A 27,841-nucleotide genomic window follows, 5' to 3' on the forward strand; every position below is an offset into this window, starting at 1 on the left:
GGCTCTCCCCAATACTCTTTAACTGTGCTCTAGAATTCATCATTAGGAAATAGAGAGAAATTAATCCTGAAACCATACAAATTGGCTATCATAAAGACAACATCAAACTTAACTGCTTGGGTTTTGCAGATGATTTGGTTTTCCTTGCAAATGGAGTAGCAGAAGCACGGCAACAAATAACATCTTTGGAAGAAATAGCAGGAAAAGTCGGACTGAAGATTTCTTACGAAAAAACGAAATTCATGATAACTGATCCTTTGTGTATAAATAAAATTAATATTAACGGAAGTCTTATTGATATTGTGGACAGTTTTAGATATCTAGGAGAGACGATCACATATAAGCTTAGTGAGAAGGCCTCATGGAAGGCCAGAATTTCAAAGCTTTCCAAGGGACAGCATGTAACTAGGGACACTTATAAGAGAAAAAGTATTTCCATTCATACAAAACTGAAACACTACAAGGCAGTTCTAAGATCACAAGCAATGTATTGCAGTGAAACACTTTTCAATATCGATGGAAATGGAATTAAAGAAACTATAAGAAGAGTTGAAAGACGGATTCTTAGTACCTGCATAAACAAAAAACATGTAGTTGACAACCAGTTCAGACTCCTTCCAAGAGAACAGATTTATAGTGAAATTGAACCAATAACTGACGCAATGCGCAAAAAAAGAATTTCTTTCTTTGGACATATTCTCAGAACCCCAGCGAATCGATTGTTAAGAAGACTTATTGAAAAATCTGGTGTGGCGCACTCACACAACTTTCCTTGCCGTTATGAAAATTGATCACCTGACGCTAGTTTTCACGCGCATCTCAAGTCTACTTATAAACAAAGATCTGAGCCAACTGGTGACAGGATAATAACGCTGGAGACATACAAGGTCTGCTATCTCTACATAGTGAATCATTCAATAAAATCAACAGTTGCCAACAGTCTGCAATTGGATAATCACATCTTCTCGAATTTCGAGCTTATTTTCAATTTTAGGTGAAAATGTTACTGAACATTAATTGTAGAGATTTTCACGCTCAATCTTTTCCACTCAAAATTTTTTGTTTAAATTGTATCTAAAGCCTGATAATTGGGATTCTAAACTCGAACTTTGCATAGATGGGGCGGAGCTCCTGGAATTTTTACAGATATGGGACTTGTGGCAGTTGATAGAGCTTATCAATGACTTTTTTAGGTATGAATTTGGTCAAAATCGTTCAAGCCGTTTTTGAGAAAATCGCGAAAACCCCTGTTTTCGACAACATTTTCGCCATTTCAGCCGCCATTTGATCGAAATTGTTCGTGACGGATCCTTATAGTGTAAGGACCTTAAGTTCCAAATTTCAAGGTATCCCGTTAATTGGGAGATGAGATATCGTGTACACAGACGCTCATACACTCATACACACACACACACACACACACACACACACACACACACACACACACACACACACAACACACACACACACACACACACACACACACACACACACACACACACACACACACACACACACACACACAAACACACACACACCACACACACACACACACACACACACCACACACACACACACACACACACACACACATACACAAGGAAAGTAAAAATTCATGAGTGCGAAAACAGACAGAGCCACAATACCTTGGCTTGTGGAAATAAAAAAAGACATATCGGAACTAAATTTAACTATTGACGATGTCAAAAATCTACAGTATAGGGAAACCATCACTGACAGAAGGAGGATCTTATCTATAAAAACAATTAAGGCAACAGGTTTGTTCAGATGAATTGAGAAAAGAAAGATCTGACAGAATGAAAAGGTACTGGGAAGAAAGGAAGAGAATTGAAGCGAATAAACGAAGAAAGTGGACTAACCAGAGACTACAGTGATCCTATGTGATCATAAAATTGAAAAAAAATAATATATACAGTATTGATATTGTGATATTGTGAGGAATGTAATAAATGAATAAATAAATAATTGATAATTAGTAGGTACTTTCTAGTAGCATAATCTCATTGAAATCCATTCGATGGATGAAATATTACAGACTTTGTGAACACACGAAGAAGAATAATTTTCCCTATTAACTAGCTTGCCACTTCACTTTATGGCAACCAGCCAACTACTGAACTGGAATGACGAAAATTTTTCCAATGGACGACCGTATTCGGCCGTGTTGAAGGCCGGCAGATTCGACCTATCCAACGGCCGAACGGATCGGTTGAATACGGTTCCAGTGGACGGTTACCCTTATTTATTTGTGGATGTCGTCCGAGCCTCTTTTAAAAAATTGAGCACATAAAACACTTCTAATATAGCATCATAAACTTGATGCTGCTGTGAGTATTTTTTATATGAGGGTGACGCCCACATGAGCTCTAGGTATGTGCGTAGGTAATGAGGTGGATTATAATGGGAGATGAATGGACCTACAATTTTACGTGAGTCCCAAACCACCGGGAAGCGATTATACAACTCATGAATCACATTCAGAGGAGTTGGCTCAACCAGGCGCATGATGATGTGAAATTTGGTTTGTGTGCTTCGATTTTTAAAATGAAAAAATTGTTTGAAATTGAGTCATTCCTTTTGGATCAGACTGTATTTTCTTATCGAAATAAGTCAAGCATAGAGCTCACAGCCGCCAAAATACCCTTAATGCTTACCGTAATCTTGCAAGCGTCCAATTTTTTGAGAATATATTGAATGTGACACCGCTGCTAAAGCCAGTATGAGTGTCGTCACATTGAGCGAATTCAGTCATATAAACTTCAGCTTCCAGTCGAACAAGTAATGGCGTTAGCCGATGCCGCATTGTCACATTGAATATATTCTGAAAAAGGCTATCATGAGAAAGTCGCCAGCTCACCCAATGTGTCATGATAAATACGTCATAATGATCATAGCACATGTGAATGAATTTATTCAATGTAAGAACGCTGCATCGGCCAACGTCATTAGTGATCTTACATTGAATAAATTCAGTCGCATGGGCTTATTTATGAGAGAGTAGGTCTAGCATCTTCAAATTGTCTAGTAATGATGACATTTATAGTTGGTCGGCTGAACGCTCAGTTCTTATTTTATTCTATTCAGACTAACATAATATTTGGAATAGACGAATGAGCAATAAGTTCGTGCAGTTGGAATTTTAAGAATTATACCACTAATTGGCATTTGGCATTTGGCATCACTACTAATAATATTAATCCACTTGTTTATTTATTCATTCCATGACTTCCGTTTTTAGAAAAAAGATTGATCAGCTCGCCGTATAAACCTTTATCAATGTTTTGGGTGCATGGTGAACGGTACTAGACTTATTTTTTGTTAATATTATAATATTATTGATGAATTAGAGCCAGTGTTGCCTAGTTGTATGTTCAAAGCGCCACAACTTTAGTCTGGAATCTATTAATTTATTCATACTCTTATCATTCCACACTTTACTACTCATGCTCAAGTAATATATCTACTTTGGCATCATGAGCAAAACCAACTTATGAACGAACAAAAGATGACAAATGAGGTAAATTATGAGAAATTCTTATGGTTTCCACTTTACTTGTTAGTTATTATAATCAAACTATTAATGTGGTCAAGATCAACCTTGAAAATTTGTATTCACAGAATATTAAACAAACATAACCCCCAACACTGCTCCCAACATAACCCCCAACACTGCTCCCAACATAACCCCCAACAATGTTCTTCTCCATTTTAATACGAGTCTCTCTTGTTGATGGTAACTATACTGCAATACCACCGACCGTTCAAATTTATCAATGAATAATCATTGTTTTCGAAGTAAAAAGAAATATTCATGACAGGTAATATACCTTTGGGCTTTATCGTCCTGAATGATAATGTAATATTTGTAAACTGTTCTGTTATTGTTCAATAAATGTTATTTTTATTTATTCATCGAAAACAAAAAACATTTATGTAAACTTATGGGACAGTAAAAAGGTTCGAAATAAAATGAAAATATTTTCAATGTTGAGAGCTAATTGCATAATTTATGTGTTTCCATAGAATTATTTTGCGAATTTGAAGTTTGTTTTATGTTTTACAGAAAGTAAAGTAAAGTTTTATTATTAATCTATCTGAATTTAAAATTTGTTGTTTTATTCTGATTTGTTTATTCAGATTGATGATTAAGTAGACTATATAAATTTAAATGGACATAACCTACATAATACACGTATTCGGACAATTCAAGATAAATTTAGGAAATTGAAGAAGTTTTTGGCAATAGCCTGTTTTTCCTTTTCCGACTACTGTATTGTTTACTCTATCCAACAAATAAATAAATAATGTGACCATGTATTTCAGGAATAATCTACCGTGATTTGAAGTTAGACAACGTTCTACTGGATCATGAGGGTCACATCAAGCTGACGGACTACGGCATGTGCAAGGAGGGAATCCGACCCGGTGACACCACCTCCACGTTCTGTGGCACGCCCAACTATATTGCACCCGAGATACTCCGCGGAGAAGACTACGGTTTCAGGTTTGAAAATAATAAATCAATAGTTCATTTGTTACTTGACTACGTCCAATTCATGCAAAACTGCTAACTTCATTGATGCTGTAAAATTCGACCAATGCACATGCGCTTGGCGGTAAAAGAAAGTTTAGAGGTCCTATATATATACAGGTTTTATTCTGTTTAAAATCAATAGTTTCTTCGTTTCGAAGGATTTTTCTAGTAGGTTGGTGACAACCTGATTCACTCTTTCACACTTTCTGAGAATGAAATGAATTTCAATTGAAAAAAAGTTGGTGAAACATACAATTAAATTTATATATCTATAACTTGATCTATTTATTTGTTTTTTCCAATGTTAGAGTTATGCATTGGAAGAGATTATTGTAATGACAAACATTTTAAAATTAGTGTATTAGAATTATTCACGTATTGGCCCGCCTGTAAATCCTTACATATTGACCGATTTATGCAATTACTTCATTGATGCTGTAATATCAGGTCAATGTTCATGCGCTTGGCGCTAGAAGAAAGTTTAGGGGTCCTATATGTGCAGTTTTAGTTTTGTTTAAAAACTTTTTTTGTGAATTAGATAAAATTAATGTTGTCATTTTCGATTTAATGAAGCTTAATTGAATATATGGAATAGACCTGATAGAGTGCGCCTACTGCATGGATCTGGGGCGTTTTTGAAATAAGCTAGTGTCTCTTTGCGCTGTGGTTCAGACTATTCTCTGGATAAAGTAAGTTGATACTTGTGCTTGTAGTCGACAAAACATCGGCGTTGGAAATTGCGACTTTTCCATGTGAACTATTCAATGTGACACTGATTCATCGTCTAAGGCCAACAGTGTTGTCATCTGCGAGTGCAGTTTGAAAAGTTTCCGACTGAACCAACAAGATGAAAACCCTTGTGTATTCAAAATCTGGTGAATCTTTCTCATCATATTTGAACAGCTATCCACTAGAATTTAAGCCATTTTGCATACTTAGTATTTATTTTATTGTCTGATTGTATGGGAGGAGATGTGGTATTTCTTAATTTTTGCTCCATTTAATTCTCCATTCAAGTTTTTAGCTGAAGATGAGGCAGATTTCGCCACGAAACCTGGTTCTGTAATTTAAATTGATTTTGAACAAATATAGTGTATTGACAACACTAACGTCTTATTCGTTCAATTATTTTACAGTCGTTTGAGTAGGTCGATGATGAGTGTCGGGTGCTATGTCTACTCACATCAAACCAAAACTTGTACAATTCCAACTCCTCAACAGTTCACTGATTTCTCAGAGATTCATCCAAATATAAATCAAATATGAAAAGTATAAAATTGTAATAAATTGTTGCCAAAACTCAGATTATTTGCGCCTAAACTGCGTCAACGGAGTTGGGATTGAACAAGTTTTGGTGTGATGTGAGTAGACGCAGCACAGACGCACCCGACATCTACTTACTCAAACTTTTTAATATGATCACTACGTGTTCAAAATTGCTGAAATTCCATTCAAAAACTATCAAAATATTACCAAAAGACACTTATATTGTTCACGATAGTTGTCGTCTTTATTGTTAGGTCGGAAAATCTTCAAACTGCTCTCGCATGAGACAACACTGATTATGTTAGATGATACAGCGATGTCACATTGAATAGGACTCCTAGAGATGTCTCATATTGGGAGTGTCTCGATTAGACCAGGATCCGTTTACACCAGGTCCTTTTCTACAGAGTGTCTGATAAGTCACTCCCTATTTTTATAAAGCTATAATTTCTTTATTGATGAACCAATTTTGTTAGAACTACGTTTGTTAGATAGAGCAATCCTTGAGGTTGTGTTCAACACCAATTTTCATTTGTTTCAGTTTGAAAATGCCCACTCTCTTGACTGTGGAAAACAAGACAAAATAGCAGCTAGTTATGAGGTGTAGGAATCTGTGGTGCGAGTACAAAGGTGGTGGAGGGCTGAACGAGAGATCCATCACTGGATGCAAAACACTGAGATCTTTCTTAAGAATCGTTGCAACAGAGTAACGTGAAATATCACTTTCACAAGATCCTTGACGCAGTGATTTCTTAGGGCTCCTAATGAACATTTCACGAACTCTGTCAACATTCTCTGCTGTCCTTAACGTTGATGGTCTTCCTGATCGTCTTGCATCTGTGACACTCCCTGTTGTTAGTAATTTGAAATTGAAATTTTTAACAGTTTTTGCATCCAGTTTCGCATGGATCCTTCGTTCAGCCCTCCAACACCTTTGTACTCGCTCCACAGATCCCTACACCTCATAACTAGCTGCTATTTTGTCTTGTTTCCCACAGTCAAGAGAGGGGGCATTTTCAAACTGAAAAAATGAAAATTGGTGTTGAACACAACCTCAAGGATTGCTCTATCTAACAAACGTAGTTCTAACAAAATTGGTTCATCAATAAAGAAATTATAGCTTTATAAAAATAGGGAGTGACTTATCAGACACTCTGTACAATGAAGCTGAAAACCTGGTCTAAACGCACACCTCGGCTAAACGAAAAGGAATGCATCGATTAACAGTAGTTCGATTGCACCAGGTCATGTGTCTCGATTAGACCAGGTATCGTTTAGACGACCTGGGGTAATCGAACACCTAAAGTAATCGAAGCATTCAGTCTCGTTTAGCCGAGGTGTGCGTTTAGACCAGGTCCTAATCGAACACCTAGAACCTAGACTAATCGAGGACCTGAAGTAATCGAACACCTGGACTAAACAAAATACATCCGCTTTATTCAATCACATGGGAGAGTCTCAATTTCAATAACTTATCTATTCCAATCAATGGAATATTGGTTACTTCTCACATTATTATTCAAATTGCAAAGAGTATAGCGAAGATTCTTCTTGTTAGCAAAGGGAAATTAGCTTGGGTGTATGAATCATAATTCAAACATTGTTTTAGTTATTCAAATACCACAGAATGTATTCAAGTCTATTCTAAAAATTGTATATGGTATACCGCTACTGTATGGGCAATCATATCAATATCATAATATATATGCTATAATATGATATGAACTTATTGTTCCCTCTGATTAAGAATTGGGATTTACTCTGTAGTAATAATTTATAGATGAATCAGAATTTCATAGTACATTGTACGGGATTTACAAACGTTCTTTTTCTGCCGTACATTAGATGCTTTCTTGTCAATTTAAGGCTTGTCGCAAACGAAAATTTTGATTACTATCACGAAATAATTTTTGTCTTTCTAAGTACATAGAAATGACATGCCAATGTCCCCCATCATATCATATCAATGAAACACTTCCTCTAATACATATTTTCATCTAATTCGATCATAATGTTTTTACTAGAATTCACTTGATTTATATTATGTAGTTGTTGAAAATTACTGCATTCCACATTGTGAATTCTTGATAGTTGGTTTTTTCAATGTCCACTATTTTAATATGCGATTTGATTGTTTAACAGTGTGGATTGGTGGGCGTTAGGAGTCCTACTCTACGAAATGTTAGCTGGACGAAGTCCATTTGACATTGCTGGTGCCTCAGAAAATCCTGACCAAAACTCTGAAGACTACCTTTTCCAAGGTACTATAAACTATACTTTTTATACTATAATATACTATACTATAATTGAAAAAAACCTGAGTGGAACAGAGCGCTACATGTATTACTTATTGTAAACATTTGAAACTCTCGTACTTTTGATTTTTGTTTCAATCGATCATGATTCATAATTCTTTGTTTACATTCATTGTAATTGTTCATTATATGCTTATGATTTTCATGTAAATTCAGCTCTTTCAATTTCTGCAGTCATGAAATGGTGTAACCTATAAGAAACTGTAAAACTTATACCAATTTTCTTGAAAAATTAATTCATGGGATTTTTTCTCAAACGGCAGAATAAAGAAAAGTATTTTTGAACATGGAAGATCAAAAGTGTTGAGCATAAATCTTGACATATCAACTCATCTCAATTTTTTTGATTGAGCTAAAGTATTCGAAGAAGTAAGTCAGAAGTGTCTCTACTCTCTACATTCTCTGACTCGATATAACATTTATGCCAAAAAAACTGAAAATCGATCATCAATGATGCTGCTCTCAATCGTAGGAGTAACTAGCTTTAAATGAAAAAGATTAGCTTAGTTTATCAAAGATTGACAATGGTGTAATAACCGAATCCGGTCTTTCTAAGTATCAATGAATCTGTGGATCTTGACAATTTCTTGGTCTTTTTCATTTAATATGAATAATTACCACAATATCAACTTCTCAATTACACAAAAAGTAACTAGCTTTCTTTATTTCTCTAATAAATGAGATGTTAGGCTAACAACAAAGCCTATAATTCATACGAAAAATTTGTTGAGATGATATTCTAACTTTTTCTTTTTCAACTTCACAAAGTGGAGGGTAATTTCTGTGCAGTAACATGTGCTCTTTGAAAAACGCCTTAATACAAAAAATATTTGTGCTGACTGCCGGGCAGTAGTGTATAAATCTCAAGCACTATTCAACACTCAACACTTTCCTTCTACTCCCGGAGGTTCATTTGCTCATTTTTGCTGCCTGTTTCAAAGAGTTTCCATACCGGTTGAAACTCTTGCTTCTGAACCGATCGGATTATCTCAGAGTATAGCTTGTTGGTCATGTGACCAGATGTCCAATGTCACTGTCCAATTCGGAAGTCTCAGAGTGTACAGGGTGTCCCACGGAAGGTGTAACAGCCGAAACCCATAGATTCTACTTGAAATTTTAATCAAAACATATCCAGTAAAAGTTTCTTATATCGACCTTAGTTTTCGAGATTTGTAGATTTCTCGATATTTTTTGAAAAACCTCAATAACTAAAAAACTATAAGTCCAAATTCTAAGGATATGTTTGGAAAGAGGAGAAAATTTCCAATAAGATTCATATAATTTGTTTCTTTGTTTCATGTTTTTGAACTTTTTATGAGTTTTCAAACTGATAGAAATTTATTATTAAACAACAATCCTAATTAATTGCTGTAAATCACCCCTAAGACTTCTTTCTGTTACTGCAAATATTGAAAACAGAGTTAACAACTAGCTGGAAATCCCATGAGGGCTACTATCCTAAACTTAATAATTCATTAATTATTATTCATTATTCATTAATTAGCTTTTGAACAAATGAAATTTCTAATTTATATTTCCATCTGTGATAGAAATTTGGCTTGTTAACTCTATGAATCTACTTTCTTCATCTTTGATCACTCATAAAAAGTTCAAAAACGTTGAACTAGGGAACAAATTAAATGAATATTATTAAACTTTTCTTCCTCTTTCTTACCATTAAATTTTAGATTTTATCTTATAGTTTTCTATTTATAGACGTTCATCAAAAATATTGAAAAAAATCGATATATCTCTGAAATTAAGTTCGATAAAAGAAAATTTTCCGGGGATTTTTTGTTGAAAATTCCGTGTAGAATCTATGGTCTTCGGCTGTTACACCTATCGTGGGACGATCTGTATATTGTATCCTAGTAGATGGCAAAGTTGTATATAGATGCAGAAGAACTCCATCGAACTGAAATCTTCATCTCAACCTAAATGTTCTGTTCGTATTCCAAGATTTTCAAAGAATTTACAAAATAGTTGATGTTTTACAGTTTCCCGACTTGAAAAGTACAGTAACTGAAAAAATAAAATTTGTAACAAGTTTCAATTTGGAACAATTACTGTACATATCAATGAATTCCATCTTTGGAATACTTTTTGAGACTATGAGACTATTGGGTCTTGGACTGAAGTCATAATAAAGTAGAAGGCTCGTGTAAAGAAGTGATATAAAGCAAAATACCCTTTCACACTAGACGCATAGTAACGCGAACCATGTGGTAATTTCATCCGTGTAGTGTGTGGGAGTCATTTCACTGTATTAAAGGGCTTCTACATTATTCTATTAACATTTATCCTTGTGCCCAAATTTAAAACTTATTCAAATACAATTAAAAATCGAGCTCGAGTTGATTTCACTCTTGTTCAAAAGAGAGGCATTTGTAAAAATAGCATCCAAACAAAATTGGTTGTTCTACATTTTAAATGAGTTAGTTGATGTCTGAAATTCAATCATGAACTTATTTTGTTTTCAGTGATATTGGAGAAGACAATAAGGATACCCCGATCACTTTCCGTGAAGGCAGCTTCAGTTTTGAAAGGTTTTCTAAACAAAAACCCAACCGATAGGCTGGGCTGTCTAAGAGAAACAGGATTCCTAGACATTATCAATCATCCATTCTTCAAAAGTATCGACTGGGAATTGGTAAGTATCATTCAGGTATTAATTTTGTTTTGACAATAATAAAGGAACTTGACCGTTCTCATGAAGTATTAGAAAATACAGGGAATCCATCCTGATCCATGCAAAAACATGTGGAATCGTTTTCCTTGTTAGAATTTTTGGAAGGTCTGTTTGTATGTTTTTAATACATCCCTTATCAGTTCATAGTCTCCTCAAATAATTTTTTCAAACAATCAGAGATACCACAACTTTACCGGAAGCTCATTTTTCCTGTAAGATTGAAATTTGTATATGTCATTCACAATTCTATGTCTCAAGAGTTCTTCAGAATCAAAGATCAAAATATATTATGAATACGTATTATTTCAAAATGTTTTTTGTAGGATAGAGTCAGAAAATATGGCGGCAAGGTGTAATACAAAATCATTGCACTTTTTTAATTTGAAGTTGTAATTTACATAGCTTTGAGCCAATAAGAATTAGATTGATGGAAATTAATTAAATGATACCTACTATGGTGATTCATTTATGAGTATTATCATTCAAGAATTTCGTTTCATTAAAAAACTGAAAAACTCAATGAGAACAACAATTTCCTTTTCTATTGTTGGTTGATGTACAAATTCTAACGCTAGCAAATTATTTTAATGTTGGAAATTATTTAGTTTGCTTCATGATATTTCGTTGGTTGGTGTGATGACGCACGAACGAAGCTTAATTTGTTCCTAAAAATGTTCGATTGTGGAGGTGCACTTGAAGGCCGAATTACTATATACAAGAAGCTATACTTGAACAAACATAGTCTAGATAAGAAGGCAAGGAGGAGGCAATGTGAATCTGTAAGCGAATGCATATGATAAAGATACTGCTTCAGTTGAGATATTAAACATATTTTCACCTGTAAGAACAAATACTTAGGAGGGAACTGGGACTTTTATTTGCTTGAAAATTTATTTCTAGAAGAACATTCTTCCGAACGACTATAATTGAGAAACTCATTACAATTCGAATTGGTAAACTTGTTGAAGTATTTGATTATGTACTTGTCATGTTTCTTATTAATTCGAATAGAGTGGATAGGAAAATTACCTCAGAAACGGGAAGGATGGTCATTGTAACTAATTAAATATGTGGAAACTTGAATAAATGGAAGTACTGTACTATATCTTAAGAAATTTCTATATTACACAAGTTTAAAATTCATACGTATCTATTGTCGATTTCAAACCCTCGAATTAGATTGCTGAATTTGAGCATTCTTTTGTTTTAGTCTCGATTCCCTTTTTTATTAGTCTGACTTTTGTTTCGCTATTGATATAAGTAATCTCTTATTATTCTGTCGGCAAAATAGTAGGCCTAGTGTCTGTAAGGATAGTCTCACTTTCATCACATCATTGTGAGTTTCCAAAGCTGGTGTAAAATTACAGCTAACCTCCTATTTTGGAGGTTACTATTACCTTAAACATAGGCTTTCTTCCATAACATAAGACCGTGAATTTTTCTCCAGTGGATGAATTATGAATTTTGACAAACCGGTGAATAGGTTTGCGCTAAAGCAACTTTGCCTAATAGTGTTTCTTTTTTGGTTTAATCCCAATAAAAATTATAAAATTCTCTCGATCAAATTGCAGTTTTTCCTTTTACAACAATATTCATATAGGATATCAAAAAAATCCTCAATACTAATTCTCCCAATAAAATAATGTAGAGCGTTCCGTTATTACAAAATAACGCGATATTACCAACGCACAAGCCTAAGAGCTTATGTGGGCATCACCCTCAATATTATTATCATCATTTTGGAGATAATTCCTCATATTAGCTTGATAATTTTTTATAAGACAATCCTCGCGGACTATGTAAGCCTATAATTGAGAAACTTTATTATCATTGAATTGGCGCATTTTTTTTTGAAGTATTCATTCATGCACACGTCACTTCTCTTTTACTATAATATTATGTGCCGGTTGCACAACAGCCGGTTAAATTTTAACCGTGATTAGTTCCACGAGAACCAATCAGAGAAGCCGTCTCTTCAAAAACGCTTTCTCTGATTGGAACCGGGCCTAATTGTATTTACTATTGTGAGATATACGTTTAAGATCAATGGATTTCACTGACATAGGAGAACATAGTATCCAGTTTCCTTCTCCAACGCCTTTTGTAGTTGATAGTTATTATCCCGTATATCGGATCTAGTATTAAATGTTGGTTCTTTTGTTAATTATCAGAATTCCATTCATAATTAAAATATTCCTATTCCTGATTTCATAACAGAGTTTCTTAATGATTGTTATAATGTAATCTTCTGGTAGTTCATTGTATATGTCCACACAGCCAACATACATTGTTGGCAATTCGGCAAGGGTGAGGAGTAGGAAAAGGATGGAGCTATCTGACTTGTCTACTGTCAGACAAGGATAGCAAATAAATTTTGATCGGATGCTGACTTAAGAACTTGAATCTCACTAGCCTATACCGTATATGTTTTGCTCTCTTTCAAATATTGACATTGAATTGAGTTTTTTAAAAATGGTAATAAGAGATAAAAAGTAATGAAGCTCCAGTTATTTTCATGTCATGTAAAAAGAAAGTTAACATTGGTTTACACTTTACACGATAGTTCGAACATAATAATTTTATACTAAACAGATTTTTACTGTTCCTTGTAGGATTCAATAAAAGCTATTAATGAATAAATGAGACACAGATGTTGTCAATACCACTTTAATTTTGTTTTAACAAAGGACCATGGCTTCGGGGCTACACCTGCCCCATCCTCAGCTAGTCTAGGTCACTAGAAACCATGGTCCTTTGTTAAAACAAAATTAAAGTGGTATTGACAACATCTGTGTCTCATTCATGCAGAAATACCACAATATCTGTTCAAAACAATCAATTTCTTAAAAGCTATTAAGTTGATACAATTCAAAGATTAATTCTCCAATCAAGAACTATCATGCTTCTTTCATATTTTGTAATTTGATTTTGGTGATACCCATTATTAATCCATTTGACATATTCAAAATGAATTCAAATACATTTTGTGCAACTTGTTACTCAGAAAAAACTTGCAAAATCCTGTAAATAAACAGGCCTTTTTTCTATTGTGAAGGCCTCTTGGTGTAGCCTGCTGGCATGAGTATCAGTTATTATGGGTGAGTTCAACTCAGTATATCATTTTACCAATCAGGACTGGTTGAAAACAAGGAGATGTCACTCCAATAGAAATACTTGAATCACAATTCAAGCTCAGTTACACGAACTGGCCAGCGTAATTTTTAGATTCAACTCAATTTTCCAATTGAAATATTGTCCAAGACCAACATGTTTAATGCTTTTCTGTACTCACACATCATGAACAGTGTGATGTTTCTCAGCCAAAAAATAATTTGCATGATAGCCATGAAATTTGAAACCGCGATTTGGTATTCAAATGCATGTTTCAATAATTTATCTCACTAGAATTTTCATTCTTATATCTTAGTCTACAGTCTACAGCTTATACTTTTCAGCTGAAATTTTGAATTCTCTCATTCTGTAACGTAATATTCTAAACCGGGTTTTTAGTGGTTACATCACCAAACTTTCTTTCCCTCCTGAAGGTTTTCTCCATCAAGTAGTTGTCCTTAGCCTGGAAATACACTATTTTCTATTTTTGTAATGATCAAGAATCTCAACATTGATTCGATTAAGTCAAATCAAATTCATTATAGGCTATGTAATATAAATTTAATTATGCTAAAATTTTAAATTGAATAACAAACAGCTTACATTTTTGGTTTGAATATGACATAAATGAATAAATACTACAATTTTCTGAAGGTTGAAAATCCCAATCTTAATTTGAAATTCGTTATAATTTAATCAAAATTCTGCTTTAATGTGAAATTGAACTATAATTACTTGAAATATGAATACATTATATAAAACCAATTCATACTGCAACTACACCTTTTCCAACTTTATTTGAGAAAGTATCAATTGTAATTGAGAATAGTCATTTGTATTTGAGAAAACGTCAGATGTAAATGAGAATAGCCAATTGTATTTGAGAAGTCATCACTTGTAATTGAGAATAGTTAATTTTATTTGAGAAAGTATCATTAGATCATCAGCTGTTCTTAGTGAGAATTTGTGTGTAATTTGGCTTCAAAATTCATAAAATAACTTAATTAATACAATGTGCAGTGATAATTAAGTGTAATATTTAACTATAATTTTTCTAAATTTAAAATTTGCATCTCATATTTATTTTTGGACGAAAGTTGAGCTTGAACTTCTTACAGAAGAAACATAACCTATTTTTGGACATGTAATCAAAATTTGGGAATGGAATAGTTTTGGGCCAAGCCTGTTGTTCCTTCCCAATCATATTTATATGATTTGTTATTGTATCCACGTATAAATAAATAAATAAAAAATAAAAAAAATTCAATTTGAGAACATACGATTTGAAATCGAGAAGTTGACAGTTGTAATTGAGAAATGATTTTAAAAAACCATTACTTCCAGTACTTATATTTTCAGTAACTGTACTCATATAATAATAGATAATATATTTAATATTCAAATAAACGTTTAGTTTTTTAATAGAACATTATTTTCAAGCCCCAAAATTCATTGAAGAATTGCCGAACTGTTTGATCAAGAGATTCAATTGATTGATGATAACGTTCAATTGCGCCGTAAACGTAGAGAATTTGATCTTCATCAAGTGCAATGTTTCACAAAATGTTTGGAGACAAAAGTCACGTTGCCAATACATACATAGAAATCATACTCATTATAATCATTCGTAAACAGTACAGGGGAAGTAATTTCACCATTGAAAATATTAATTCGCCCCCATGCAAGGCCTACGGTAGTAATTGGAATACTGTGTACATAATAGTAAAATATCCTTCCTGCTCAAATCAAACCTGTACTGTAGGCTACAGAAGAGTCACGACATGTCAATTGGAAAATTTTCAAATGATATCTTCTCATTCACATTTGACGATTTCTCAAATACAATTCACTATTTTCAATTACATGTGATGACTTCCCAAATACAATTGACTATTCTCATCTACATCTGACATTCTCTTAATTACAAGTGACTGTTCTCAAATACAATTGATACTTTCTCAAATTAACTTGATACTTTCTCAAATAAAATTGGAAAAGGTGTAGTGATTTATACTGATATTTGAGTTTGAACAGGATAATCTTTATATAAAAGACATTTTGATAATATAGAATCAGACGAATCATAACCGAAAATAATGTTCTCATGCTGAATGACGAAAAAATAATTTAAAAACTCGAAATAAGAAGTCCCGATTATAACTAATAAGATTGAGAATCCTAATCTACATTTGATGTAGATATTGTGTCCAATATTAAAGTTTTTATCAGCTTTGGTGAACCCTCTGGAATCGAAAGAATAGTAAAATATTTTTGTAGAATGAATCTTCACTTTATTTATCAATGTTAGGTTTCAAAACATAACTTATTCATATCATTAGTGAACCAAGCGAGCAAGCTAATACTTGAATTTGCATACAAAGTTGAAATAATTTACAGTACATGTTTAAAAAATGAATTCAACATTCATATAAATTATTATTTTAATAGTTTGTTCGATAATTTTTCCAATGAATTGACCATCATCCTTTGTTCAATAGAACTCATTGAAAACTTTATTCACAGTATTTCTATAACATTATTCTCGAAATTATACCCACGCATCTTATGAAAATTAGGTTTAAAATTCATTCAGTAATTTTATTTCCAAATGGCAATATTATCTTCACTTTTAAGGAGGCTCATTGTTTGTGATGAATCAGGTCCCTAAAATGAGAAGGTGGCACTTTTTCACATCATGTTATCATTCCCTATCAAAATGATCATTTTTAGAATGATACGTATTTAGTTAGTTAGAATGAACGTAATTTTTTATTGAAATGGATGTTTTCTGAGAATAAAAATACAAATGGAAGTTTTCTTGAAATTAAAGTAGTGTTATCTTTCACATTAGAGATTTTTATGAATTTGATGGTTATTTCAAATGGAGAAGAATTCGTTACTTCACATTACTAACATTCTTTAATAACTTGCTACTGGTGCTTTGAAATTTTCTATATGCTCCTCAAGCGTCGAGAGAATAAAATGTTTGGTGTATAAAAAACTCAATCATGGAAGCAGAGTTTGTTCCAAAGGCTTTTGATGTCGACCCAAACTATAAATTATTTTTTTCTGTCAGCCTGCTGGTGTGATGAAGAAAAGGGTGGCTGCTCTGTTGTTTATAGCCGGTGTTATAGATGCCAGTTTATAAAAACTGAGGTTTGAAGCTAGAAACAGCAGTTTTGCTTCATTTATTAAAGCCTTGTCTTTCTCTCTTCCTTGTTTCTCATTCTATGTTTCTTGAAAATGGATGGCTTAACATGGCGCGTGATCGTAAAAAGTCTAATACAGGCAAAGAGGTGCGCTATATTATACTACTGAAGCTCTCAATGTTTACAATGAGCCGGAGAAATACTTCCCCCATCTCTCCACTCATACTTCTCAACTCCCTCCCCTCCTTAAAACGCATTGTCGACCGTCTTATCATAATACAGAACAAAGTTTCCGGCTTTGATGAAATTAAAAATAAATTAGAAGAGTTTGCTCGTGTACTTCCATGATATATAGGCCTTCCACTACCCCTACCCCTGCAGTATTTGTCCTACTTTGGCTATAAAATACATTTTAACTCCACTTTGTGATTAGTGTTCTGTAAATAATTTCACTTGACCAAGTTTACTCGGCTTTGAAAAACTAATTAATATTATATAATAGGCTAAATTAACTTAAAATTTGATTCAAGGATTTAAAAATGATGGAGTTGATGAGTATCTATGATGATATGCTAAATCTCGTACACAAGTATCAAGAAATAATATTTGTATTTGTCAAAAAACCCTCCACTTACATGGGCTATTTTTGTACAAATTGTTAAAAACAATATAAAAACCTTGTAGTACCCTTTATTATGAAAAGCTTTCAAATATTTCAACAACGTCTAGTTTCGACCCTAACTTGGGTCATTTTCAAGTTGTTGATTTCATCAATATGAAAAACTTGTAGTACCCTTTATTATTAAAAACTTTAAAATATTCAACTACGACTAGTTTCGACCCTAACTTAGGTCGTTAATTGTTGATTTCAACTTGAAAATGACCTAAGCTAGGGTCGAAACTAGACGTTGTTGAAATATTTTAAAGTTTTTGATAATAAAGGGTAAGTTACTACAAGGTTTTATATTGTTTTTATATTTGTCAATTATAGAATGATCAAGCGTTAGTTCAGAATATCAAAATAAGAAAACTTTTCTACAAATAAGCACATTAGGGCTAGAAAATGTCCATCATTATTCACAATAGTATTCTAAATAAATACAATTGCGTTTCGTATTGAATTTACCATCTGAATCTAATTTTTAGAGGACATAATGTGGTTCAAGGAATAAATCTGAATAGGAAACTACAAAGGCCTCCTCCAGTATTGGATAGAAATTCATTTTGAAAAAAAATGATAAAAAATCATTGTCCAATCAATTTTTTATTGATAATTGGTTTTTCAAGGTCCATAGCTGACTACAATGATTCAATTTTTCTGTCATTTGTCAGTACTGTTTTATCTGTACTTGTGTGAAAAAGTTTCCAATTTTAATTATTTCGCACATTTTTCACTATGATAGTAGATTTTAACCTATATTCATTTTATGAGGAATTTTTAAGGAAGTTTCAACCCTTGTAAGTCGTGTCAAGCTCTTGTTAATAGGACAGAGTAGCGTTATTTCGAGTAGCATTACTATGAGAGTTGTTCAGTTGGTTGATGCGGCCAATGCAAATTACACGGCCCTTCAAATTTGATGTCTAAAGCCTGCTTCAGAAGATCATATTAGATGTGTATGGCTATGTTTGCCGGTCTGATATCGATTCGATCTGATGGCTGCAGTCTCTGAAGATTAGTTTCGAGTTTCGAGTCCAACTCGAACATCTTTGATGGTGCTTGCAAAAGTGGGCCTACAGAGTAGTGACGTCACGAGAAGTGAAATTAGGAAGGCAGAGCTTTCGACTCGCAACAAAGTTGGGCACAAGTTGGCTTCCCTTAGCAGTTTCTCAAGTGCTAGCCGCTCTCCTGTAGGCAATAAGATTAAATTGTTAGTAGGCTCTTTTGTCCTCGACAATTTGCGAATTCCGTTGCCAAAGTCCATACTCTGCTACATGACGTGAGTAGAGGTCCGTTGCCTCGTTTATGTAACAGCAATAGGATTTTACATTTGAACGAGCCAAACAATCTCTTGTGTTATCGTCTTCAACTTGAAAACCGTTGCCTACTTCAGAATGGATATTTGTAACTCTTGAGAGTGAAGCATTAAAAGCAGTTCTCTTGAGTTATGAGAATGAATATGGTGTTTATACACAATATTGCTTATAGGATTTTATCTTATTTATCTCCCTTGCCCTACTACCGTACATAAGGAAAGTTTTCCAAAAAAATTAAGGTACCAAAAGTGTCAAATATAGTGTCTAAGATCATTGTTCCGCAACAATTTTTATATATGCCTGATGATCAAATTTATCATTAACACTTTGAATTTCTTGCCCCACTACTTCCCAATTTCTGTTTTTATATTTGATTCAATTCACAATCAATGAGATTGTTTCACATAGTTTCATATGATGAAAAGATTGTCTGAATATTTTCTGATGTCCTGAGAGAATGATGTGTGATGTACACCATGCTAATGACCCCTACTTGAAAAATATAGTTTCTACATTAGATTAACTTTATATTCATTTTATTCAGCCTCGATCTCCAACATATGACGACCCTGATCTAGTTCCTTTATTGGATCAATTATATTCATTATATGAACCTCCAACAGATTAATTTTTGAAACGTATCTGAAATAGGAATCACGAACTTATTTGAAATTTAACTCATCTAGTTGAACCATTCACTTTAAAAATATTATTAAACATTATTTCTTTTAAATTGCTTGAAGGATTATTTTTAGTATATTAAAAAAATCATTGAATGATAGCCACATTACCAATTACCCCATTTTTATGATGCATTCTCTGAGGTAATTTTCCACCACATGAAAATTATAGGTTATAATGTTCAGCTGTAGAATTAGGGTGCATAATTCTCAGCAATTATTGTTTATGACAACTTATTGAAACATCTCATTCAAATTTAGGCATTCAGTAGGTCGTTATAGAAAAGGGAGGCTGATATAAGCATAGAAAGTCATTGTCACAAAAATGAAGTTCGAACAATTTCAAAGGAGTCACCAACTTATTGAGTTAAAGACTCATTCACCTACTATTTAGTATATACCGGGGGTAGTATAAAGAGAGGATAAGTTCATCTGGAATATATATTTTCTGCTGAAAGTGGTGCCTAAATGAGACATCAAAATGTGCTAATGGAAGTAGATGAGACATGCATGATGTATTTATATTACTTTTAAATATTGGGAAAGTCATATTATTGATACTAAAATTAATTCTATTCTGACTATTGTATATAATGGTTTCATCTTTATTTTTTATACAGTTCATGAAAATGATGGATAAATTATACAGTCAAGATTTATTTGGGCCTTCTTAGACTAGCCTAATATCATAGAAATCATCTTTGTAGATCTATAATATGTTTCTATGACCGCGAACCTAGTCATCTGGCAGCTGAACAATATAGTTAACTGGTCACAATCACCCACATACATAGCAATCATGGGAATCAATATTATCATATAGATAGTTCAGTCACAAGAATATTTTTGGCTAGTAAATAGGACGTGAGGTTGGCTGCCCTGTCGTTTAGGATAGGTTAGGTTAGATTAGGTTATTAGGCTGCAAAACAGTTTGCTGCAAGAAAATCAGTCGACATTTGCACTACTCTATTCCCTTAATGCCTCAGCAATTTGGAACATATCTTTGTGACTGAATGGAACCATCTATAGCAGATATCAGTGACCATTACCTTGAAAGCAGCAATCAGCTGTTTTGAATCAGCTGACTTGTGTGCGTGCGGTTGCAGTTGAACGGCCGCCAGGTGCCAGCACCGTTCGTGCCTGACCTTGACCTTGACGACGACCTTGACCTGACCAACTTTGACCCCCAGTTCACCGAGGAGTCGGTCCAGCTGACACCCCGACGACGAGTGAGTCCTGTCACTCTCTCCTTCTAGCCTTTTCTACTCATTTTAATAGCATTTTTCAATAAACATGTGGAATATCTAGCAATTGATAGTAGGTAGTGCAACCTGCTTTCTTGAGGCGAGGCTTGATTAGATAGCACCCGAGCCGCTTGTCTGCTGCCCTGGCCCTGGCCAACTTCACTTGCCACCGCCGCCGCATCCCTCTTCTACTTATTACTCTATTCTCTTTATTCTAGCTCTTGTTATTATTCTAGCTCTATTATCATGTTCTCAAAATTATTTGTTATGTACAATAGTTCAATGCTCTTGAATCTGTGTGCTTTCCGCTCATCTGATCTGACTGAAAACTCATATTGTTATTCAAACAATATCATTTTTTATTTTATCTATTTACAATGCAAATGACACTAATGTAATAACATTGGCAGATAAAATAATAAGGTACCGTAGTCCTTGTGCTATTTTCTTCCAAATTCATAGGTGACAAAGTCCAAAGTACAATTTATATTGTTATATTCTGATTCATAGTTTCATATTGATGATTTGGTGTAGAAATTGAAATGGACATAACCTATGTATAATATTTGGACAATTTGAAACTAAATTAGGAAATTGAAGAAGTTTTGGGAAGAAGCCTGTTTTTCTTTTCCGATCATTATATTGTTTAATCTATCTAATAAATAAACTAGTATCATACAAATAAAGAATAATAATTTCTGTATTTTTTCTGTTAAAATGGGCTACTATTAAAATAATTATCTAAAAATAGTGAATTGACATTCTATATTTTTAATTTCCAGTCTTCATATAACAGTTGTGACTTTTCACATGTTTTCAAGCTTTAGTATTCAAATCAACACTTCAAAAATGTTTTAGTCTTCAAAGTAATTGAAAACAGCAAAATTGTAGTTTTCAATCGAGTTTCTCTAACATTGACATACCTACTGAGCAATGTTTCACACAAATTTTGTTTGTCAAATTTGAAAGATACAGAAAATACATTTGTTTTTTACATTTTCAAATTTTGTGAGAATGTAATACTGTTAAAGAGGTAATTTCTGAAAAGTATGCAGATTTGTGTCACATAAGAACCAGTAATTCTACAGATTGAAATTACTGAGATATTACAGCATTTAATTTTGATTTTCGTTTAATAATAATTAATTATTATTTAATTATGTATTTATTATTATTATAATAATTAATCATTATTAACCAGTAATTGTGTCATTTTGCATTATTTATACAATTTCAAATCGTATAGGTCCAGCTATGACTGGCATAGAGCAAAGGACCAGTCCAAAATTGTTCTTCTCTCAAATTCAATGAACTGTTAAGCCAGTTTCACACACATCGATTTTTCTGCGTTCGATCTTATACCTTCCTTATGAAATCTACAAGATTAAACTGAACGTGGGAAACACATGAACACATGATCTATTTGCCAAGTCATGTACCAATAGAACATAATATAGAATACTATAGAATTCATAAGGACCGCGAAAAATCGAACATCCAAAAATTAAAGTGTGTGTAACTGGCTATATTATCTATATCTGTATTATATATCCATTATCTATAACTGTATTATCTATATTATTTTCTGAAATATAGGTAACATTATATTGATCTGTTACCGAATCAATCAGATGAGCGTGAAGCAGTCAGATGCTGTGAATGCGATTAGTTGTATAAGCTAGCCGGTAGCTGATAGTTGAGCTGACAAGAAGTGCTTTGCGTTTTGCTCCAGCTGGAGCAGAAGCAGGTGCCCCCACCCTACAAGCCGCGGCTCGACTCTGACCGCGACCTCGCCAATTTCCCGCCTGAGTTCACCGACGAGCCGGTTCATCTCACGCCTGACGACTCGTAAGTAGTCACCCACCCTACGCTTCAAGCTTCATTCTCTCTCTCTCTGCATGCAAATCCAATCTAGCTCAATACGTTTCATTCTATTTTCAATTCATACCAGTAAAACTATTGCATCTTTCCTGCATCTGATTCAATTCAGTTCAATAATTTTCTATTGTTACATCCAGTGCACAAAAATACTACATAAAAATAGAATAGAATATGTTTTATTGCACGGTATTTAGATGAAAACGGTAGGGGTCACGAAATGTGTGCGCAGTGGCCAGCCAGCTAGATTGCGTCATCGCCACCAACCGAGGTTTTTAACACCTATTGGCAATTTATGAAACGTATTTGTTAAAAACAGATGATTGGATATAAAACTACGTCAGCTACACCAGAAATTTAGCACAAACATGCGCGTGACACCTACCGTCTTCTTCTATATACCGTGTTTTATTGTAACCGCTTCTGAGGTCTTCAGAAGCATTACCTTTTTGAAAAGATTCTTAAAACACTGCAATATCATGAAATTGCTATATCATAATTGCTATCATGTTTTAAGGCTATAAGATCACTTACTTAATAAGAGTTAAATTTACAGAAATATATTATATCTATCAAGAACTGCTAGGTCATACAACTATAAGGAATAAGCATATAGTCATTACAATAAACTATAGCTTTTCGATTGTGGCTTTATAATTCAGCTTCATTTTGATATGTGGCTTTATAATTCAGCTTAATAATAATTCTGGCTTAATAATAATAATAATAATTATTATTATTACCGATGGCTCAAGACAATCCTGCAAAAAATAACACAGTACATTATTAGAGTGCACCGACACAACAACAATGAAATAGTCCTTTAGACAAGTCATAGACTAGTGAATCCAATGTGGAGTATTTATTTTTCAATTTCCAATAATACAGGGTCCATTATTAATGTAGGAGTACACTATGGCAACATAGTTACTCCATAAACACAAAACATGTTGTAACAACAATGCAATCATAACGTTATCTCCAGATTAGTGCCAGAGAGTTTTGGAAAAATGGAGTTGTTGTTCAAGGATTATTGTTCTGCAAAGATTTTTTAGTAGGGTTGTCATAACGAAAATTCTTTGAGAAAAAATACATGAAGTCTTGAAAGTAGATATTAAAAATATTCAAGCTTTGAAGAAATTGCATAAAGCGCTATATGGTAATGAGGCTTCAATTCAAGAATGTAATGGATGGTAGTAAAAAGTCACATTTACATTCACAAATGGTTTTTAGTATTTCAAATACTGTTTCCATCAATATAAAGTTGAACTTCATTCTATGTGGAACACTATAATATAACATGCTCATATTTCTATGTTTCTACTTGCATCCAGGATTCAAATTCTATACCCACTGACATGAAAATCACGTTATAACTGTATCTATCTAATGTTGCTCGTTTGCTGCTTTTTCTATTCCATTTGTATTCTTCTATAACCACATTACTTCATATTGTTAATATATTCAATACAAATGCATTGCCTTGTAAATTCCTATATTCTTCAATTGTACAGATTTGCAGGTTTGTTTTCGTGAATATAACCGAATTGCATTTCGAAATGGTAAAAAATTATTGAATGAATAGAAGTGAATATTTGTTTTACTGTGAAATATTTGCTAGAGAAATTAAGGAGTCATAAGTGCTGTTATTTTAGAGTATTGGACGAAAAAACTTTTCTTTATTATAGATTTCAATTTTTATCTTTAAATTATTTTGAAAATATTCACTGCACATCATCATCATTATGTGGCACTACAACCCGATAGTCGAGTTTTGGCCTGCTCTACAATCAGTCTCCACCTCTCTCTATCCAGTGCAGTCGTCTTCCATCGTCGTATTCCCAGTTCTCTCAAGTCCTTCTCCAGTTCATCCAGCCATCTGAGTTTTGGGCGTCCCACTTTCCTTTTTCCTTGTACTGTGAAGTACAGTACATTCTTTGGTGCCCTTGCCGGATTCATTCTCTGGACATGTCCTGCCAATCTTATTCTTTCTCCTTTAATTACACCAATAATGTCAGGTTCCCTGAAAATGGCATAGAGGCTAATTTTCTTATCATATCGGAAATTATTACTGGAAGGAGCTCATACATGTTGATAGATTACATGAAAATCTTTACTTTGATAGAAAAAATACATATTTATATTTTATTTTAGTAGACAAATTTAATACATTTTATTGTGTAAGATTAACGAAGTTCTGTAATTCAAAAAATATTTACTGTCCTTGCCTAGTAGATCCTTGCAGGAAAAAACACAATTTCAAGATTATTTTAATTTCTTGAATTGTGGTCTGAATGGAATCTATTTAAAATTGTTTGTCCAATTATGAATGTAATCTCCTAGAAATGTTTTGAAATTGCAGCCCTGGTACAATTGAATTTTTAATATTTTCACTCGGTAGCTAGTTCTAATAACTAGCTATAAAATAATTCACTTCAAAGAATTTATGACCCACCATTTCAATTATTCTTTGAATGAATATAATATGCTAATAAATCATGTTGATTACCTGTGCGTTGATTGTACACTACCAAACAATATTTATCAATCTACTCATAAATTAATTTCCTCTCTCGTCTGATAATTTGTTCAGTATTGTAATTAGCATTTTGTTGCCATTACACTGATTAGTAAACTGTGCTGCTCTTGCACGAATAATTGTTATTGTTTACTGTGTCGGATTTTTGACAATCTTATCAGATGTAATCAGAACAGAATATCTTTATTTTCTCACATCTCTTGTTTTGGCCCATGGGTTCTCATTAGTTATTCGTCTGCTGAGTGCAATTCCGACCGATCTGGGAGCGCCTACCGGAAACATGCCATGGACGATAAATCCCGCTAATTCCAGATGCCATTTCCAATCTCGCCTGGCTACCCATTCATCATAATAATGATCCTGCATTGCCAGGCCGTCTCATTCACTCCACAACTCTACAATGAAGAATATTGTGATCTGTTGTACTTTCGGGGTTTTTGTCCGCCGGTAATTTGAGTATAATTTTGAGTTCCAATACTAAGTTGGATTCCCAAGAGATTTTGTTGTGATGGTAATAGTAAGGTGTGAAACAATATCAATGACACTAGGTGCGAGAAGACATATTATTATTCAAAATTGTTCATACATTCAACCATTCGTTTTGAAAAATCAATTAAGGTTTCTATGTAACCAGGACTTCCTATATACCGGACCTGCGCCTACAAAAAAAAAATGGCCGCCGTATGTGGTGGTCTGCAATGATATTTTAAACGGGAACTAGACGAACTGAGACGCTCTCTAACAGCTGATTAGTGATTTTTCCTTGGTAAGCAGGTCCGGTACCTAGTATGTAGGAGGTACTGATGTAACTTTTCCTTATATATATCTTCATATTTAGTATCTTGTAGGCTACACGATGAATAAACACCTATAAATTGGAAGAAAAATAGCACAAGGACTACCTTATTATTTCATCTTTCAATGTTATTACATTAGTGTCATTTACATTGTAAATAAATGAATGAATAAATGAATGTTACCAGGCTGGGTAATTCACAACTTTGAAAATTGAACCTCTCATTCAATTTTATTATTTTAACTAACTACTCATACTTGCTCGGTTATCATATTGATTAACTACTGAATAATCATGGACTATTCATCCTGATAACCTGAATAACCCAGTAATTGATTACTAATAAATATTTAACCCATTGTCATCAATAATTTAGCTGTTAGTTGACATCACATTGAATACCAATTCAAGAAGTTATCTATAATACTAATCTTCTCAGTACTGGTACCGTAACACTTCATTGATAATCTACTAAGGAAGTTCGGATATTTATAATCACATTCTCTTCAACGCAAAAAACTTCATCCTTCCATTATTTGACTCACTACCCTTTATGCTGAATTATTTAAATTTGGTGATCTGATAAAATTCTGCTCCAATCACAGTAATACACAGATTTTTTTGATTTCGTTGTACAACCGCCCTTCCAAAATCATGCCAATATTCAGCGCCATTGAGAATACTGACCTCAAACTTTCACATTCAACGTCTTTCTTTCGTCGTAGCACATATTTCAATAGCTCTGAAAACTAAATTCAATGGAAAGAACCTTGTACCTCCAATACATGCTATTGGAAATTGAATCTACTGCAAAAAACCACAAGGCCACAAATCTAAGCTCTCACAAGTGAACCAGTGAGTACAGTGTGAGCTTTTCCTATCGACGTGGCAATGGAAAGTCTGATGCACCACTAAGACGGAGCTATGAATATTACTTGCAGGATTGAAGATGGATCCCTACTGGAAATGATCTACACTCTGTTCTGTTTACATTGGACCCTACCGTTAGATCGATCGGCGGCCGCATCCGTATTATCCTTTGGGATTTAACTCCCTCTTCAATGTTCTGCTTTCGATCTTGTACCTCCTTCTCTTCCTTCTCCTCCCTATCTTACTTCTCTTCCCCCTCTTCTTTACGATGCTTCTTCCGTGAGGCAAATATTTATCCAGGCAGCCGAGTATCTCTTCCACTACACCGCAAATCTAAAACTTCTTCTTGCTGCCACTACATACATCGAATACAACTTTCTAATCTTGTCGTTGAAAATCTTTCGCCATCCCTGAAACTTGCCGGCTTATTCGCTTAGAAGTAACATTGTTATGTTTGAAGATGAAAGGAGTCTGATTATCTTGAAATTGGTCGGTTAGAAAGTTTGAAGTTGGGAGTGGTTCTTGAAACGAACTGGTAATAGCATTCTTGTTTTAAAAATCAGAATTATGTTTTCTTAATAATTACCAATTCTAATAATGTATATTATAATTACTATTTCATTTTCTATAATAAAAATTGCGGAATCGATACTTATTATTGCATCTTAAAAATAGTCTGAATGAAAATAAAAACCAAACTGAGATATATACTAATATTGCTATATTATATGTCGCACCTCCTTCATACACTACTGAATAATTCAAAAACTAATGG

General features: G+C 33.5%; 1 protein-coding gene across 5 annotated transcripts in view; it reads left to right on the forward strand.

Annotated features, from left to right (window-relative positions):
• LOC111047809 (atypical protein kinase C) overlaps positions 1-27,841 on the forward strand; it is a 224,044-nt gene that overhangs the window by 152,174 nt on the left and 44,029 nt on the right. For 3 of the 5 annotated variants that reach the window (XM_039445043.1, XM_039445035.1, XM_039445063.1), the window contains exons 8-11: positions 4,345-4,525; positions 7,964-8,082; positions 10,617-10,786; positions 22,716-22,831. In XM_039445043.1, coding sequence (XP_039300977.1) covers positions 4,345-4,525; positions 7,964-8,082; positions 10,617-10,786; positions 22,716-22,831 — 586 coding nt within the window. Of the gene's footprint in view, positions 1-4,344; positions 4,526-7,963; positions 8,083-10,616; positions 10,787-20,845; positions 20,969-22,715; positions 22,832-27,841 lie in introns of all 5 variants that reach the window. The other 2 variants (XM_039445058.1, XM_039445052.1) reach the window with 1 other exon arrangement.

This window comes from Nilaparvata lugens, chromosome 1, assembly GCF_014356525.2.
Source record: "Nilaparvata lugens isolate BPH chromosome 1, ASM1435652v1, whole genome shotgun sequence".
In the NCBI taxonomy this organism is placed as follows: domain Eukaryota; kingdom Metazoa; phylum Arthropoda; class Insecta; order Hemiptera; family Delphacidae; genus Nilaparvata; species Nilaparvata lugens.